Source organism: Sturnira hondurensis, unplaced genomic scaffold (assembly GCF_014824575.4).
Source record: "Sturnira hondurensis isolate 20B ecotype Veracruz unplaced genomic scaffold, ASM1482457v3 Scaffold0004152, whole genome shotgun sequence".
Classification (NCBI taxonomy): Eukaryota; Metazoa; Chordata; class Mammalia; order Chiroptera; family Phyllostomidae; genus Sturnira; species Sturnira hondurensis.
The window spans coordinates 7,411,394-7,430,695 of NW_028076783.1; the positions used below are offsets into that span (position 1 = coordinate 7,411,394).

At 48.8% G+C, this 19,302-nt stretch overlaps 1 protein-coding gene across 2 annotated transcripts in view; it reads left to right on the top strand.

The window, feature by feature from the left end:
- Window positions 1-19,302, top strand: part of SH3TC2 (SH3 domain and tetratricopeptide repeats 2) — a 43,963-nt gene that overhangs the window by 17,736 nt on the left and 6,925 nt on the right. The window contains exons 6-13 of one of the 2 annotated variants that reach the window (XM_037044965.1): window positions 723-951; window positions 1,695-1,768; window positions 3,717-3,912; window positions 8,844-8,977; window positions 11,212-11,253; window positions 11,378-13,075; window positions 13,179-13,359; window positions 17,488-17,638. In XM_037044965.1, the coding sequence (XP_036900860.1) occupies window positions 723-951; window positions 1,695-1,768; window positions 3,717-3,912; window positions 8,844-8,977; window positions 11,212-11,253; window positions 11,378-13,075; window positions 13,179-13,359; window positions 17,488-17,638 (2,705 nt within the window). The remainder of the gene's footprint in view (window positions 1-722; window positions 952-1,694; window positions 1,769-3,716; window positions 3,913-8,843; window positions 8,978-11,211; window positions 11,254-11,377; window positions 13,076-13,178; window positions 13,360-17,487; window positions 17,639-19,302) is intronic. The other variant, XM_037044966.1, reaches the window with a different exon arrangement.

The window sequence follows — 19,302 nt, forward strand, 5'->3', positions numbered from 1 at the left end:
CTTTGGTATATAGTGAAAGTTGCTCAGGTAATTCCAATATGCACCCAAGATTGAGAATCACTTTTCTGAACATATTATATAATTTGATTGTAAAATAAAATTGCAAATCTTGCAAAACCTAAAAGATTTCATGAGACTGAGGAAAGGTATGTTAGAGAACCATATGAAACTCCCAGAAGATCTGTTCACCAGGAAAGACCTGACCAGTGACAAATGATGACGCCATCGACACTTAGAGAGTAAGATTTTCATTGAATCTTCTGCAAAATGATTCTGTTTGTGCCTGCATTACACAAACAATATAAGAAGGAAAGAATTTCTTAGTGTGTTACTATAAAATTTACTTGAAGAAATATTAATTCAAATCAATGTAACTCATTCTTTGTTGGTCCTAAGATTGAGCATGAGGTTGCAATTATAACTGAAGTTCTGTTAAAATATATTTTCATAGGTTTTTGTTTCATTCTTTTTCAAGGTGAAGTCCCAGATAAACCTAAGACTCACAAATTGCTCAGAAGTTTTGGTGTCTGTTTTGGTGTGAATTCCCTTAGTGGCTTCTTTCCTGGTACCAGTTTCCCAGGGTTCTCAAGGACTTCTTGTCATACCTCCCTGTCCCCAACCTTGACCAACTGTGTACTTTTCTCCCAGAAAGAAAAGTGTCTGGGCCACAGAGACGTTGCCTCGTGTGATAATCCCCTTCACTTCCTGCTACTCCTTGGGAGGGCTTTTCTCATTATCTGCAGGCCACTTCTTCTGCAGAGCCACGTGCCCTGTGGCTCAGCCGGCTGAGAAGGAAGGGGAGTGTCTGATACTCTGCAAGAACGAGTTAATCTCAGTGAAAACAGCCGAAGGCGAAGGCGAGTCTGAGTGGGAAGGCATGTCCTTGGTGACGGGTCAGCGGGGCCCGGTGCCAGTGTCAGCCCTGGAACCTCTGCCGCTCCCTTTCCACCAGTGAGTAGCCACCTGCCTCCCGGGAGAGGGGCCCAGAGCAGACCGAGGTCTGGGCTGCATGGAGCGGGCGTGCCCACACATCTGGGCATGCTTGGTGCCACGGAGGGGACAAAGTCGGGGTGGCTTTTTTCTTTTGTCATTGTTTTGTTTAGCAACCAAGATTTGCACAATTTGGTGAAACTGGAGACAACACTAAATTTCAGGTGGGCAGGGTACCTAAGCGGTAGTATACCACCTGGTCTCCAGTGTAGTGTTTTTCAGTGTAGGGATTGGGCACCGTGGGTATCATAGCCACCCAGGCCCTCAGACTCTTCTGGGGTTGGATCCAGGAACCTGCATTTTTCATAAGCTCCCCTTAAACATAAGGGGATGTTTTTCACACTAGAACGTGAGAATCCTTGCTGGAAGATATTTGAACTCATACATTGTGACAATAAACATTACCCAGCTGTGGGCTGTGTGTGGCTGTGGCAGAGAAGCGGACAGAAGGGAAAGGGATCCTTTGTTAGTGATTTAACTGACAGATTAATAGCAGAGGCAGCCGATAGGCCCCGCACGCTGGCCTCCTTTCCTTTCCCAGTGCCCGAGCCCAAGTAAGTTCTTAGTAAGCTCCTGCTGGCGTTACACTAAGTCAGCAACAGCATTTACCCTCATCACCACCATGGGTATTTTAATGGACCATTCTGCTCACTGCTCTGATTTTTCGAGACCCGCTTTTGCAAACCTTGTGCTTCCATTGACAGATGGTTCCTGAAGAATTATCCAGGAAGCTGTGGCCTATCCAGAAAGAGGGATTGGATGGGCTCCGATCAGATTGGTAAGGCTGAGCTGGAAATATGTGGTGTTGTTAGGGAGAAAACATTGCTCCGTCTCCGAATTTTGTCTGCATGTTTAGAGTTGGTGGATGTGAATTCCTGTCCACTCCAGCTACCGACTGGCTGTGGGGAAGCCAGTTTCTGTCTGTGCATGTGGGTTTCCTTGCCTGTGAAATGAGAGTCTGCACCCCAGGGCCACAGGGGAGATGCTTCAGGAGCAGGTAGCACGCACGTGCTCCAGGGCCTGGAAGCAGGATGCTAGGGAGTGGGAAGGACCACAGGGATTTAAAGACGTATGGGGGAAAGCAGGCTGCCTGGTCCAAACATTTTTCATTTCCCTTAGAGTTTTGTGAAATTAATCTTGAATTTGGGAAGAGTAAAAATGCCTGGCACATAGAGGGTATGTAGAAAATAATTTTTGAATAAATGAATGAAATACACACATATACACACATAATTAAAATATAGATGTATCTAGTGGATAACAAACTTCATAGGTGTCTAGAATATATATTCCTTTTATCTTTATCCCTAGAGTCCCCTGCTCCCACCACAAAGTAAAAATTTGTAAGTTCTAAGCCTGAATAACATTTAAGAAAAACAGGAATAGCAGGAACTATGGAAATTAAATCTAAACAACAATTCACCATAAACAAGATTTTTAACTCTCTGAGGCAGTAGAGCCTTGTGGTTAGAACACAGGGCTGTGACGTCTGTTCTGGCTCAAAGTCTGACTCCACAACTGAAAACCAGTGTGATCTTGGCCAGCTCCTGTGCCCTCTCTGCACTGCGATTCCTCATTAGTAAGCTGTGCGTAGAGCTGACTTCAAATGTCCCGAGGTCCGAACCAAACGACCGCTGCCGCTCTCTCAGTGCGGCGTCCCACACTGCAAGTGTTCACGCACTGTGTGTCCTGCTTGCCCACCGAGGAGTGGGAATTTCTGGTCTTAAAAACATGGTCCATGGAAATTTGACCAAAAATGTCAGGAAAAAAGCTAGTAGTTTTAGCAGAGGAGCTAAAGCAAATACGGAAACCAAGGCACATAGGACATCGTTAACTGAATCAGAGGAGAATCAGGAGAAAGAAGAGTCACCAACAGTGGCGATCCAGCCTTGCCACCGAGTTCCTCAGGCAAATCCTGCGCCTCCCTGTGCCTCCCGCTTTGTGCTCTCTAAGACGAGGATGCTGGTAGCTGGCTCTACCAACCCTGTGGGGTCTTGGGGAATCTGAGAAAACAGACAGAGGTGTGCTGTGCAAACTGGAGTGCACTGCTCATAAATATACTATGGCTAGATCTTAGCTGGGCAGTTTGTCAAGCTGGGCAATGACCACAGCGTGGAGACTTCAAGATCCCTCTGGGTCAGTGGTTTTCTGCTCATCGGTGCTATGAGGCTAACACTTATTGAAGGTTGGCTAGGCAGCGGTCACATGACTCTTCCTAATATTTGTAAGAGACAGGTACTCTTGTTATTCCTATTTTATAGTGGGGGAGACTGAGTGGCTGAAGGAGCTGGGAGGGAATGAAGAGATCCTGCAATGGACCTTGCTCCGCTCTGTGGGCCTGTGTCGGCCGTGAGGGAGTGTTCCCATGATGATGGAAGATCGGCCTCAGTGGGATGGCACAGGGGGCTTTCCAGTTTTCCAGGCACACTAACTGTATCTGGTTTTAAGGGAGATCCAGTATTCTGAGGTTATCTTTTCTACATGTGTTCAAACACCTTTTCTTTTATGAAATGATGGTGGGAGTGGTTGGTAGTTCCTTTTATTGAATGTCCTTGTTTGGCAAAATGAAAAGCTAATTCTTTGTCATTTTGTGTATTTCTTCTCTGGGGGGCAGAATTTACTGGTCCTTGGTATTCGACAGGGTGGGACCCCTGTCCGCTGTGAGAGCTAGTGGAAAGCTCCACTGTTTCTGCCTGGTTCAGGGGACCCGTGTGCTCTCCCCACAGGCAGTGGGAAATGTAAGGCCTGGAAGGGCTACGAGAGGGAAGAGCAGGATGAACTGAACTTCTGCCGGGGAGACAGCATCGAGATCATCGGCTTCGTCATACCTGGGCTTCAGTGGTTCATTGGAAGGTCGACGTGCTCTGGAGAAGTGGGCTTTGTCCCCACCGGGAACATAGATCCTGATTCTTATTCCCCAATGTGAGTATGGCAGAGAGACCTTTGGATTCGTCCTGGGCCTGGGCCACCTCCCTCAGGAGTCCCACCCTGTTCTGAATGGGTTTGTAAATGAACTTCAGGTTCCCTGGGAACACAGGGCCAGAGCAGCACATTCTGGCCAGCAAGGCCAACACGGCAGTGACAGGAAGGACAGGCAGGCTGAGTGATTGAGGAAGGGGTCGGTTTAAGTCCTTTGGACAGATGGCCACAGGGGCTATCCTCTGTGCAAGGAGAGGAGTGCCACCCTAGGACAAAGGCTGCTGCTGGGCACCTGGGAAGTGGGAAGTGTCCTCGTACCCTGCCACTCATCCTGTCTGATCAAGAGGCCCCACCAAAAGCCCCCACATGCAGGGGCCTATAGATTCAGCTTAGTCGGTGAGAGTCCCATGCATGTCTGGCAGCTGAAAACCTAATGCGTGCGGCAGTGCTGGCTAGGATGATTGAGTGCATCTTCTCCATCTGGAGTCCAGAGGGCCGCTTCTGGGGTGCAGATGGACAGCCTGCTCCATCACCGTGTCACAGAGGGACAGAGCCCATGAGCACTGCCCTGCTGTCCGGGCTGGGCTTCCTACACGGGGCTAGCAAATGGTAGGAAGCCTGGGCCCAGGAAGAATGAGAGGGAATGCAAATCTGGCTGCTAACACAGACACTTGAGACCTCCACACCAGAAAAATGTGGCCCATGGGTGTCAGGGTCTGAACACCGGGAATGGAAACCCTTCTCTTGTGGGAAAGAGCCAGTGAGGAGAGTGGACCAAGGGCAGAGCCCTCTTGAAGCCCTGCCTTTTGTAAGGAGAGTAGACAGAAGCTCATTTTCCCTACACAGGAATGGGGAACCCAAGGAACTCTAAACAAGAAAGATTACCCCCTGAGCTCCTGGAGGGGCATGGGGTACAATGGGAGTTTGTAAGGAAGAAAAGGGTATCAAGAGAACTTCTGCAAACAAAGTGACATTTGAGTTCAGTTCTGCGTGATGTAAGACGTTTCAACAGATGCACACAGGGAGAAGAGATGACAGGTGGGAAAGCAAGGGGATGTTGAGGAACAACTCGTGTCCTTTGGAAGGCAGGTCACTGGGAGGGCCCTGGTCTAGTACAGGTTTAAGAGGCCACGATGTACAAGACCAAAAGTGCCCATGCCGAGGCCCGTCTTTGACCTGGGGAGCCACTAAATGTGTCTGAGCAAGGACTGGACATGACTGGAACTTCTCTCTGAGAAGCTGACCTTGGCTTTGGGTGAGGCATACATGGGCAAAGGAGGACCTATAGCAGGAAACTAGTGAAAAGGCCCAGGCCAGTGGCACCTGGAGAGGAGAGGGGAGGGCACCACTCAGAACTGACTGTGTTCAACCTTGGAGGTCCCATCTTATCAGTCTGGGTGGGTCTGGGCAGTGATGGGTATGAAAGCTCTCTGAGGGGCAGTGTGCAGCCAGGGGGAGACTGCAGGGGGAGGTGAGGACCTAGGAGTGAGAGAGCTGGACTCAGCCCCTTGGGCCTGGAGCCCCAGAATCCTGCCATTAAATCCTGCCATTAAATCCTGCCATTAAATGCCATAATGAGTCCTGGAGAAAGGGAGAAAGAATACAGAAGATGGGGCCATGGTGGGGAAGAACCCTTTCCAGGGCAGAGGAATGCAGCCAAAGAGACCAAGGAGCCCATGAGAGGGTAGGACCAGCCACAGGGTAGTGGGGGGCACCCAACACTGTCAAAGGCCTTTGGGACTGGTCACCAGGAGGTCACTGGTCATGGCAGCACCATAGCTTAGTGATTAAGAGTTTCAGAGCCCACTTCCAGAAAGTCACCGATGGCCACGGGGGCACAGCCTGTGTCCCCCTCAGCTTCCTAGCTGCGACTGGGGGTGTGTTCATTTGTCTCTCTATGCCTCAGTGTCGTCATCTGCAAAATGCTCACCGTATTTATAGACTCCCATAGGACTGTCATGAGCTGAAATGAGCAAATACAAACAAAGCACTTAGGATTGCTGCCTGACAGTGTGTGTGCATGTGTGTGTGTGATAAATATGTGCTAGCTCTTACTATTGCTGTTACCAATGGTAACCTCTGAGAGACAGTTTAACAGGATGTGATGGGCAGATGTCAGGTTTCATAAATTGTGTTTGAACTTCACCTCATACCTTGCCCCAAATGACAATAATACGGTACCACTAAATTTATCCCATTTCAGCTGCTTAGTTGCAGGGGGTGCACTCTCACCCTGAAGAACATCAGACCCATACCGCAGGGGCGGCCTGAGACCTCCTTATTCCCACAGTACCGTCGCTTGTCCTGCGCCTGGTCAGCTGTGGGACCCGAGAGATTGCACACTCCGCAGGGAAGGCGGAAGGGAGCCAGGACACAGGGAAGGGTGGAAGAAGGAGAGGAGAGGGGAGTGGGCTCCGTGCATCCTCACAAAGCACTTTCTAGATTACAAACGTCCTGGGGCACAGAAGTTGGGAAAATCCCACAAACCCACAAACGTCCTGGACACAAGCAGCTGCCAGGGTTTGGAAATCCTGGGGATCCTTCCCGTGTGTTGTGCTGGTGGTTGGCCACTGGGTGTCATGCTTAGTTCATGTTTGGTCACAGGTTTCTGCAGCTGGTCCCGCATTTGCTGAAGTCTCCAGCCTTTTCCCACACATTCCCTCACAGTGTGGGATACTAGTCCTTAAAGTGTCTGTCTGTCTGTCTGTATGTGTATGTGTATGTGTTAGTTAGCTAAGTAATTAGGAACTAAATTGGCAGTGTATTGAAAGGGAAATTTTTCAGAAACTGTTTTCTTACTCATTTATTCCGTGTCTCTGGCACATGGGAAAGGGATCCTGCTTGTCCATGTGAGCAAATGTGTAGGTTCCACTTTTCTGGAGCACAGGTCCACCATCAGCTCCCTGGTTTCACAGCCACAGCAGCTGAAAAACCAGGCCGTATATCTCATGGCAGGCATTCTGTCCTTGCATCCAACCAGAGTGACTTCGGGGATCTCAGAGCTTTTGAGAATGACAGAACTCCACACTTGTCCTTTGAAAAATAGTCAGTGTGTGTGTGTGTGTGTGTGTGTGCGTGTGTTAAAGGAATAAATGTCTTTAGATGCAACTGAAGATGCCTCTCCCCCCTCCATTCTGATTCCTACCCCAGAGGTGAGTGCAATTTGGAGGTATTATATATGTTTCCAATCATTATTCTGATACATTTTAAAAATAAATACTTGTTCACAAACAAAAAATGTTCAGTTGTTACAGGTCTGTGTATTTAAAATTTTATATCACTTTTTTTTCTTCAGCTGGACTTTTTCTCAATTGACTTTATATATTTAGGATTTACTCCCATTGTTGTAGACATAGGTCTTTTTCATAGTGTTGCTTAAAAGGCATTTGTGTACTTAAATGCCTAAATTTAAAAATAAGCAAGATTAAAAAGTTAATGCACTCAAAACCAGAAAAAAGAATATAGATGAAAAGCTACTATTTCATTGCATGAAACATTGTTAGAAATATCTTTCTTGCATCCCCTCTTTTATTCTCTATACTGTTTAGCTGTGTCTTCTTTATGATTCCTTTTCTTGTGGCATCTGTTTTTGCTGATGAGACATTTGCTGCGAGTCTCATAGCCATTTCTTTGCAGGTAAGTAGCATTTTTCCAAATATGGATAAAAGTATGTATATCATGAGGTTGTTACAAAGAGTAAATGAAATAGTAAATTCAGGAATGCTTTGTAAAATTTAAGACTTGTACAGAAATTTGGAACTGTGCAATTCTTTTTATCTCAAGTGAGTTCAGTTGTAGGTTTCAATCAATTACATGCTCTTTGGAGTATGGACTCTGTTGTGGAGAGTCCGGGTGTCAGGCCAGGGAGGTGGGGTTCAGTACGTGCTGTGGAAGGAACCCTGGGCCAGAGGTCAGGACGCAGCTTCAGAGCAATTCTGCCAGCAGTCAGTGGTGTGACCTTGAACAGTTCATATCAGCTAGTGTTCTCATCACTGGCTTTCAAACAGCCTATGTCTGAGTTCTGGGGACAGGGGGTAGGTGCCTCATAAGTACTTGTGTATATTAAATGATATTATAGTATCTAACTGATAAAAATCCACCCCAAAATACTAGCTGTTATTAACTCTTGGGATTCCAAGATATTTTTTGTTCAAAAACAAATTTATAAGCAAAAGAGATCTTGAAAATTGTTTAGATGGATACTAGATCAAACACTTCCTAAGGCACCTCTAGTTTTCAAATTCTTTGAGTCTAAGGCAAATTTCTAGCGAGCAAGTTAGTTTTCACAGTTTATAAAACGGGTGAATATAAAGATTCTTATTTTTTGTAATTGTTTCTTCCAGGCTCCTGGTCCTCTTCCCACCCACTGCTCATCCTTAGCATTTATTTCTCTCTTGAAATGACACTGCTGTTCGTGTTATGGAGTCTGGTGTCAGGCAGCTGTGAAAGGTCCCCCATGACCACAGTCACACTTTCTTCATTGTGTCATTTGTCCCTAGCATTTTCTTGCAACAACCCAACAAAGAAACTTCTTTTAATGGTCCTTTTCCAACCCTTACATTTAGGGCAGCCAGTTCCTGTTTCTCCCATTAAAAATGGGCACCATGTGGTCTCGAAGAATATGTAGAAGTTGAGAGAAGGGGTGATGTTGTTCTTGGGAGAAGGAGTTTGAACAGGAGGGGTGTATTCACCGTGGCCTTGTCCGGCTCAGTAGCACACAGCTGTTTGCTGTGGCTGTGCCGCTGATAGCTCTCCTCCTTGGCGGTGTGAGCAAATACATCATTACACAAGGGAGGGACGGAGTCTGATTTCAGTTCCGGGTGCAGGGGCCGATGGCTTCTCTAGGTCTTTCCCTACCTTCTCGGGTAGAGGGAGAGAGGGCTGTGTCTGGAACCTTTAACTGACCCGTGTCACCATCTTTTGTCTCAATGCAGGAGCAAGAACTCCGCCTTTTTCAGCGAGGAGGAAAGATGCTCTCTGTGGGTCTTGGGAAGCGACAGGACGGCTGAGTATGCCAGCTACCTCCGCACGCTTGCTCACACCGACATCACGTCTGTCTACAGGCTTAGTGAGTGTTTGTCCTCAAGCCCCTTGGAAATCCCAGGCTCCTCAGGATGAAGAGTGTGTCTAACCAAGAATAGAATACCTTTTAAAAAATATTTTATTATTTATTTTTTAAAGAGAGGGGAAAGGAGGGAGAAAGAAAGGAAGAGAAGCACTGATGTGTGTGAAAAATATTGACCGGTTGCCTTTCTCACACCCCCAGCTGGGACCTGACCCACAACCTGACTGGCACTGGAACTGACAACCTTTCAGTTCACAGGCCGATGCTCAACCCACTGAGCCACACCAGCCAGGGCGGGAACAGAATATCCTTAAATTCTAATCCCACCCATGAATCTGGGTCTGTGGCCACTATTCACTGATGACCTGAGTTGACCATATTGGATTAGCAGCACTTGTACTTCAGATCTCAGCCAGTTCTGGGTTGGGTGGGGCTTGTTGCCTAGAAACTGAGAGGTACATTGGGGTCAACTCAACTATCACTTGGGAGGCCAGCCCTGCCCTCTTTGACCCTGGAGGAGAAAAGCTTCCTGAGCTGTGGCTGTGGTCCCTCCTTCTAGGACAGAAGTAGTCCATGTTCCCAGTGATGAGGGTGGGGGCACAGAATGTTGCAGGTGGGTCCTTCCCCCATCTGGGGAAGGACCCCAAGAGATGATCTCTCCTTCCATTTCACAGATCAGGAAACTGCGGCCCAAGTGAGTTAGTGCCTGAGCCTGGATAAGAACTGCCCACCCCCATTTTCTAGTCAGCACAGTCCCTGCTTCTCACGGTGACCCTGACACAAATGGCAGTGGACGGCTGGGCACATCAGACCTGGGTGGGTGAGGGGTCTTAGCGCCTGGCATGGTTCTAGCAGCGTCAGGATGACTGACTGAGTGGATGAATGGTGCTCCTTTCTCTTGCTTTGGGAAGGGCCCATCGCCCTATGTCAGGAAGCACATTCTCCCTGTGACAGCAGTTTGAGGAAGGGTTCTTGTTTCTCCTGTCTCTTCAGCAGCAGCACTGTTGTGTCCACTTTTTGTGTGGTGAGGTTAGTTGGGGCGCATTCCATGGTGCAGCCAGAGATTCTGCAGGAGGGAACCCTGGTCAGAACCTGGGAGCAGAGGTGGGGGCTGGCGACTTTCTCTAGCAAAAGGAGCATTTGAGGGGAGCCCCTGGAGTGGACATCCGTACCAGCCCCGGCAGATCACACTGAGACTGGGATCTGAAATTATGGGTGCTGGCTGGAGGGGAGTGGAGCCTTGAAATCCAGCACCACTCGGGCTGTATCGTGGGGCAGGGTGGGCCACACAGTTGGATCCAAGGTGTCTACCAGCTATCGACCCCGGTCCTGGGAGAGATCCAGGGGCAGGTTCCAGGCAGTCCAGTGCCTCTTATCTAAAGACCAGATGAATAGCTCAGCTGGCCACAGAGCCATGCCTGTGGCTGAGCCAGCCACCCCTGATGCCAGGGCTACTGGCAGAGGGAGTGGCCTCTGGGTGAGTCCCAGCTCCCCCAGGGCCTACCCCCTGGGGAAGGAGTGCCCTCTGCAATTCCTCCTGGGAGAGGACACCAATTGTAGCTCTGGACTCTGTGCTCTGGGTGTCTGCGCCTTCTCGGTCTCCTTCCATGGCTCCCGCTGCCAGCCCTTCTCCTGCCAGTTCCATTTCATTCTCTGTCTAGAGCTCCTGCAAGTACTGCCGACTCAGAATAGCTGAAACTGGGTTCAAGACTGCCCATTCACCTGCCTCATCCACTATGTTGCTTGTGAGAACAAAGCTGTGACTCTCACACTTCCTTGACTTCTTTCCTTTGTCACTCGTGTTTGGTCACCTGGTGCACATAGTGGGCACTAAATCAGGGCCTTTTGAGTGGTGGGTGACAGAGAGAAGAGGAGGATCTGGGACATGCGGGCAGGGGAGGCACTGCTGCGTGCTGCACAGCGCACAGTGCTTGGGGTTTTGTTCACGGCTCGGTCGTAAAGTTGCTGAGAGGTTTGGAGCTTCGAAGTGCATCGTCTTCCCTCCCCACACCTCTTGGCGTAGAGCTCATGCCTTCAGCTTTGTTTTCTGACTCTGGGTCTAGTTTCTATGTCAGTCCCCAGCGGCAAAGCAAGTGGGTTGAGTAAGATAATCCCCAGATTCCAGCAACTCTGAACGGACGATAAAGGGGACTATTCTCCCCAGTTTCTTAAAGACGGCTGATGGTCTGAAACGTTGATGGTGACCTAACACAGGTCTGTCCTTCATCTCTATCCAGGTGGCTTTGAATCCATTCAGGATCTGCCAAACAATCTAAGCGGTGAGTAGAGATCCTGCTGAACCTGACCTCCAGACCCTCAGGACAGCACCCTGTCCTCTTGCCAAGAGCCAGCCACTGCAGTTGCAGGTGCTTAGGGTGGCTCAACATTGCCTGTCCCTTACAGTGTTCCAGCCCGAAGGCTTCAGGGAGGCCCGGCCTGGTGTAGCCTGGGAGGAGCGTCGGGCCACAGGTTCCAGATGGTCCAGCAGTTCCGAGGACTCCAGCCTGGAAGAGGAGCTCCTCTCAGCTGCCTCTGACAGTTACCACCTGCCAGAACCAGATGACCTCGATGACCCGGAGCTGCTCATGGACCTGCACGCTGGTCAGGAGGAGGAGGAGGCTGAGAGCTTCATCCCCATATTGGCTTTCCTGGATCACGAAGGTTACGCCGACCACTTTAAAAGCCTCTATGACTCCTCCTTCTCTTTCCTCACGTCTTCCTTTTATGGCTACTCTGAGGAGGATGAGCTGGTGGTCTACCTGGAGGCCTCCAGGAAGTGGGCCAAGCAGAGCCACAGGACCTGGGCCCATGCCCGGCTCTGCTTCCTCCTGGGCCGGCTGAGTGTCAGGAAGGTCAAGCTCTCTCAGGCCAGGGTGTACTTTGAGGAGGCCATCCACATTCTCAATGGGGCGTTTGAGGACCTGCCCTTGGTGGCTGCTCTCTATATCAACTTGGCGGCCATCTATCTGAGGCAGAGGCTGAGGCATAAAGGCTCAGTCCTGCTGGAAAAGGCAGGTGCCTTGTTGGCCTGCCTGCCAGACCGTGAGTCCAGCGCCAAGAACGAGCTTGACGTGGTGGCCTACGTGCTGCGCCAGGGTATTGCATCAGAGAGCTGCCCCCTGGAGGCCAGAGCCTGCTTCCTGGCCATCCGGTTGCTCCTCAACCTCGGTCGGCACGAGGAGGTCCTGCCCTTTGCTGAACGGCTGCAGCTTCTCTCTGGACACCCTCCTGCCTCGGACACTGTGGCCGCTGTCCTGAGTTTCCTCTATGATAAGAAATATCTTCCACACCTTGCAGTAGCCTCTGTCCGGCGGCACAGTCTTCAGAGTGCCCAAGGGATGTCCCTCCCTATTTGGCAGGTCCACCTGGCCCTCCAGAATGCCAGCAAGCTCCTTGTTGTTCCCTCCTTGAGCTGGAATGAAGTTTCCACCCTGGCCTGTCCGGCCCTCAGGCAGGCACTGGCTGCCTGTGAAGAGCAGGCTGATTGGGGCACCCAGAGGGCCCTGTGTCTCATTATGTCCAAAGTGCACCTCCAACACAGGTCTCCTGATGGGGCCATCTACTACCTGAGCCAAGCCTTGGTGCTAGGGCAGCTGCTGGGTGAGCAGGAAGCCTTTGAGTCTTCTCTCTGCCTGGCATGGGCCTATCTATTGGCCAGCCGGGTGAAGAAGGCCTTGGACATCCTCTATCCACTCTTATACTCCCTGAAGGAGGCAGAGAGTGTTACCCAAATTGGGGTAGTTTATAACCTTCTGGGACTTGCACTTCAAGGTGAAGGCCTGGTGAACAGGGCAGCCAAAAACTATCTCCGGGCCTTGAACAGGGCTCGGGAGATGGGCAATGTGCGTAACCAGGCAGTGACTTTGGCCAATCTTGGCCACCTGTCCCTTAAGTCCTGGGCTCAGCAGCCAGCCAGAGACTACATCTTTCAAGCTGTCCGACTCTATTGTAAACTCCAGGCCAGTGTGGAGACAGACATGGAACTAGTACAGGTGTTCCTCTGGGTGGCCCAGGTCCTGGTATACGGACGCCAGCTGGCCACAGGCCGCCTTTGGTATGAAATGGCACTGCTCTTCGGCTTGAGGCACCGACACCTAAAGAGTGAGTATGCCCCCTGCTGGGGGCTCAGAGAAAACTGTTAGAGCACGGCTTCGTCCTTGTCCTCTCTCAGGTCGTCTCATTCATGTCCCTGCTTTGTGTTCAGGTCAGCTTCAGGTCACCAAATCCCTCTGCCATTTCTACAGCTCTGTGTCCCCAAACCCTGAGGCATGCATCACCTACCACGAGCACTGGCTGACACTGGCGCAGCAACTCAGGGACCGGGAGATGGAGGGGCAGCTGCTGGCGTCCCTTGGGCAGCTCTATCGGAACCTGAACACGGCCAGGTGAGTCTGGGCCTAGGGACAGTCCCAGAAACATCTTTCCTTTCCTAAGCAGAAACAATATTCTTTCCCTCAGGAAGTCAGGCCCAAATGCCCGTGCTGTGTGTATGGCATCAAGGAGGCGAGCATGGGCTTTGCAGCTACCACACAGTGCCAGCCCAGGGCCATCCATCACTTACTAGCCGTGTGGCTTTGGACAAGTTATTCACTTTTTCTGTGCCTTGGTTTCTTCCTCAGTCAAAGGAGAAAAATGATGGCATCTATCTTATAGTATTTTTGTGAAGAATAAAAGTTAATGCACATGGAACACTTGGAACAGTGCCTGATACAAAGAAATGGCTCGGAAATGTTGCCTGTGTTACCATTAGTTGTGTGTTTCCGTAAGAGCCCATCACATGACCATGACTGAGGATGCATAATTCAGAAAGGTGGTGGCTATTCCCAGGATGGTGGGAAATATCTTCCTTATCTGGAGATAATCGGTATCAGAGAAGGAACACTTAAAGTAGATAAATTCGCTGAAAGCGGGGGTGTAAAACTTCATGGTAAAGAAGTTGGACCTTACCTTTAACATGAAACTGGAAATTATAAAACTAAGTTTATGTCACTTCTTAGTTAAGAATATTTAGGTTGTAACTGCAACTATGCAGTAAGTCTTGGGATAAACAAAAGAAATACTGGCTTTTAGCTCGAGTTGAGTACAATGAAACATCCTTTGTCTTGTGATTGACTTCTCAATAATCTCTTTAAAAAGGTTCATTTTTGCAGAAATACACCAAAACCTAACTGTTTTACCCCAAGACCTCTTTTAACCCATTAGTGTTTAAATTATTCTCAAAGTGCCTTGTCGTCTCCTGTGATTTTTCCCTTCCCTGTCCCCTTGCTGGCCTCATCTGCTCATTTGCCAATGGCGTGTGGCCTGCTGCTCCTCTGTCTAACAAGCCTTTAATGCATTCTATTAAATTCTCCATGGCTTCCAAGATGGCCAACTTTGTTTTGCAACAGATTAGCATTGTAGCATTGAATTCATCATTATGAATGAATTCTGAAATAGAGCGAAGATAATGACTAGTGTTGATCAGAGAGAGGTGGTTGAGGAGAAGCTAATTAAATTATAATTTTGCTTTTCTAGGCAACATAGTAATCTGGTGACCCTAGACACCCCGACAATCGGATTAGGAACAATCAGATAATGATCTCTCTCTCTCTCTCTCTCTCTCTCTGTCCTCCTTTCCCTCACCCCTTTCCTTTCTTATGAGAATCAGGTACCCTTCAAATCTCCCACCATCTATGCCTCAGTCCCAGGAAGGGAGTTTTTGACCCTTGCTGCACGTGAGGAGACAGGGGGCCTAACCCCAGCTCTGCCCTTGCTTTTGTCTGAGCACCCCAGCAGCTAGGATAAGTTAGGAGCAGATCCAGAAGTCGGGCTTGAGTTGACCGTACAGATGAAGCAGTCCTGGACAAACACCCCAAGGAAGGGCATTCTAACTGAGTGAGCTCTGAGTCGGGTTAAATAAAAACAAGCCCTGTGAGGGGGGCTCTCAGGGAACTTCTGGGCGTGTCAGGTATTGACAGTTCACTGTGGATGGACTGCTAGGGAATTCCAAAGTCACTGCGCCCCTTCCAGTGGCTGCTAGGCCGCTGGTTTTCCAGCTTCTGTGGCTGCGAAGTGTTTGGTTCTTAAGGCTGCCACAGAGCTGTGGAGAGGAGATGCCTATAGTCTAGAGCAAGTGAAAAAGCAACAAAACTCAGTCTTTGACAGGATTCAGCTGTCTTCTTGAACACACTCTCCTCAAACAGTTGCAAGCCTTTGGTTAACTTTGGAAGTTCTGAGAAAACTGACTGTGACCATTTGTGCCAGTGTTCTCATTGGTTTTTATGCAGGAGTGGATTTTTGGAGGTCTTCACTCCACAGTTCTGGAAATTGATCCAGATTAGACATTTTAATCCTAACGTTCTATAATCTAAGATCTGAGACTTTTACTTGTATAATCGGAAGGAAATGAACATTCACTTCTTCTTTACCGTCAATATGAGTGAGACTGAGAGGAAGATCATGAAGTAGGTGGCAGATGCGTGGCCACTCTCCCTTTATAGAATGCCCAGGTGACCAAGGAGAACGTGTGATAAGGTCATATTTATTTAGCATGTGTAAATCGTCCACTTCTATGAGCACTCAAGGAAAAAAGAGGACAAAACCAGTTAACAGATATAGAAAAACAGGTGTTCCCAGGCACCCAGGTGATTACCACAAGTTAGGGCTAAGCTTCCTGGTGGCTGAGGTGAAGGGGAAAGCCATGTATAATGTCACTGTCTGATAAAGGAACATAAGCAAATGCATCTGTTGGAGCGAAGTTTTCCTTGGCACTGATTTTTAGGAGGCATTTTTTAAGTGGGTTTTGATGTAATGGACACATTTCTCCCACTGAACTTCTCCTAAGGCACTTCCATTCTCCCAAAGCCACAGCAGGCAAAGGTAGGATGCATCACAGGTGATGGCAGGCTTCTGCAAGCCTAGGTTTGGAGGGACAGGAAGGAACTGAGGGTCCGGGGAGACTTCATGAAGCTGGTAGCATTTGAGGATGCCCTTGAAGGATAAGCAAGATTTTTGTGAGTGAAGTGAAAGAATGGAATTTTGGGTGGGAGGAGTAGCAGTAGCAATGGAAACGTGGGGAAGGTGGGGTCACGTTTGAAAGACATTGTGCATGTTTAAAAGGCAGAGTTTGATGTTCCCCTGGATGTGGGTGCAAAGGGAGAGAGGATTCCAGCTTGTTCCCTAGGCAGGGATGTGGAGCTTGGGGATGGGGCGGGATTCACAGTGGGGCTCCAGATCTTCCCAGTGAGCACCCACTGGGGAAGTGGTTGTCACAAGAGTAATGGCAGGCATTCAGTGCAATGCACTGTTTGCCAAGCAATGTGTGATCTCAGGATACCCACACGAGGTAGGAAGAGTTACAGCAATGGAGAGCTGAAGAAGCCTGACTCGCAAATGTGAGGATTCTGACTGGGCCAGTCTGAGGTGGTTTGGGGAGGCTGTGTTTTAATAAGCTCCTTAGGTAGTGCTGGATCAGGTGGGCTGTGAATCGAGCTTTGAGGAATGTGGGTCTTATGGGACAAGTCCTGGGTTGGGACTCAGGAGAAGGGGTTCTAGCTTTGAGTCTTCCCCTAATGTGCTATGCAACCTTGTACAGTCACTTCCCATCTCTGGGTCAGTTTCCTCTATAAAATCAAGGGCTTGGACTAAGTCCACAAGTCTCAACCCAAGCTCTACAATGGACTCACTCTTGGAGAGCTGAGATGGAATGCTGGTGCCCAGGCCACACTCCCTGAATGTCCCAGTTTAGCATGGCATGTCAGCACACTGAGGTGAGTTTGCCTGTGTATGTAGGTTTAACAGACTTCCAGGTTATTCCAGTTGCTCCTAGATGATGCCCAGTGCTCCCTCTTGTCCTAGGATTTTCAGTCTGTACAGTACTACATCACCTATGCCTTCTTTCTTCTTCAATCCCTGTCATGGGGGAAGACTATCCTACAAAAGGCATTTTTTTCCAGATTATTAAAGGGCTCTCTGTTGAGCACCAACCTTTTAAAACTCTCACTCTTCTTTGATCCTTCTTCTTACAACATCAAAATGGTTTTGCTGATTGAAATTCCTCGCTGTGGTCATTCATTTGTGCCTTTATTCAATCAATAGGCATTTGGCACCTACTGTGTGTAAGGTGCTTATGAAAAAAGTGTTATAGTGCAGCAGAAGGGTGGACGGATGGACAGTGAGATGGTAATGATAATGGCTACTAACATTTAAATATTCACCAGGTGCTTACTCTGTGGTAGGCACTGTTCTAAGCACTCTAGTTTCATTATTACATTTAATCCTACGCCAATCCTCCGAGGCAGGGACAATTATATCCTCATAATACAGATGTGGAAACTGAGTCACAGAGAAGTCCTGTACTTTCTCAAGGTCATGTTGCTGTCTGAGGCAGAGCCAAGGTTCAGATCACATCTGGACCTCCCTGTGTGACCTGAAACAATGTTGTCCCCTCTCAGAGCCTCAGTGTCCTCCTGTGGTAAGGGACTCGGAGGCCACTTTGAACCCTCATGCCTTATGAGTCCGTGTCTACCCCTTAGGTCCCTCAGGAGGTCCCTCACCTGCATCAAAGAGAGCCTGCGTATCTTCATCGACCTAGGGGAGGAAGACAAGGCTGCCGAGGCCTGGCTCCGGGCTGGGCGACTCCACTACCTCATGCAGGAAGATGAGCTGGTGGAGCTGTACTTGCAGGTAGGCCTCCTGCAGGGCTCACCTGCTGACCTGGGCCATTTGGGGAGGCAGCTGTACCCTCCGAAGTGACCATCTGGAGCTGGAAAGAGGTGATGTCCTCTCCTTGGAGGGCAGGTCAATGCTGGGTTGCTCCCTGGACACAAGACGAAAATTAAGGCAGTCTGGCGGGCTGCAGACAGGTGGCGAAGGGCCAGTGTCCAAGTCCACACACATAGGTACGCTCCCCAAGAACGTGCTGGGAGCGTACCTGTGCTCCTCACCTGTCCTGTCAAGTATGTCTATCCTTCCAAAGCTTGACACATAGTTCAACTTGAGGGTTTGGCTGCAATTTGAGGCAAAATTGTTGTGTGGGGGGTGTTAACAGTATTGTTCCCAAAACTGTGTAACCTTGGACTTGTTAGCTGAGCTCTCTAGACCTCTAATAAGGATCAGGTATATCACTTGTGTAGCAAATGCAAATGTATAGTAAGCACTTACTAAGTGCTGGGGACTTAGTAAATGCTCAACAAATGCTATTTCATTATCATCACTATTATCTGCAAATACTGACGTTATGATGGTATATACGATTTGTTTCATCAAAAATGCGCTTATTATCTTTTTTCCTTCCCATTTCATATTGTCTTCCTTTTCCCTCCCCCTTATTCCATTACTTAAACTTGCATGAACTCACTTGCACAGGGACTGAATGGTAACACTGATTGAATGCTTATTATGCACAGGAAACTTTAGTGAACACATCACATGCATGATGTAGTTTAGTCCTCATTACAAACACAGCAGGAGTTCCTACTGAAATTCCCATTTTACAGATGAGGCTCATTGAGGCTGAGTAACTTGCCCAAGGTGATACAGCAGTAAGTGGTGAAAATGACCCACTGGCAGCGTGATTTAAGCTTTCACTCTCACACTATGCTGCCAAGGCTTTGTGGTGCTGGCAGGAGTTTCAAAGAGCCGATAATTCCATCTTGCCGCTCATTGTCCAGGACATGGAGGCTATTTGGGTTGTACAAGGCTTGGCGGCAGAGCCTCCTGACTCTGGGACTGCCTCTCACCACAGCTCTCTGTGCAGCTGCACACGCAGTAACAGTAACTGTGGCAGTTCACTGGCCAGAAATGGCCTCAGGCCCACCCCACCCCAGACTACCATCCAACGTGAAGTTCTGCAGGTCATTCCCACAAAAGTGAACCGTTTTCTGTCTGAGGCTGTGGGATGCCCCGCAGCTGTGCTACTGTTGCTGTCGTGTGCTCTTCACTCTGCAACTTCCTCACCACGTTTCATTTCGATGCAGTATGAAATAGCTCACTGGGGAGAAAAGTCATGGGGGCCAGGAGAAGGGTATCGGGCTGGAAGACACCAGTGTTTGTTTGCCACTCATGGCCAATGTGAACGTGGAGAGGTTTTGTGATATTCCTGGGCCTCGGTCCTTCCATCTGGAAAGTGCAGGTGTCGGTGAAATCAACGTTTTCCGAAGTTCAGCGGTTCAGATGTTGAGTTCACGGTTTTGCCATATCCGTGTGCCACTTATATCACTATTTACTTATTTTTCTTTGACTTAGCTTCAAGCCACCTTAGCTTTTTTACACTAAGTAATACTATCTGAAATCACAGGTTGATGTATTACTAATCTTTTTTCTTAAAACACATTAAAATAATTACTTGT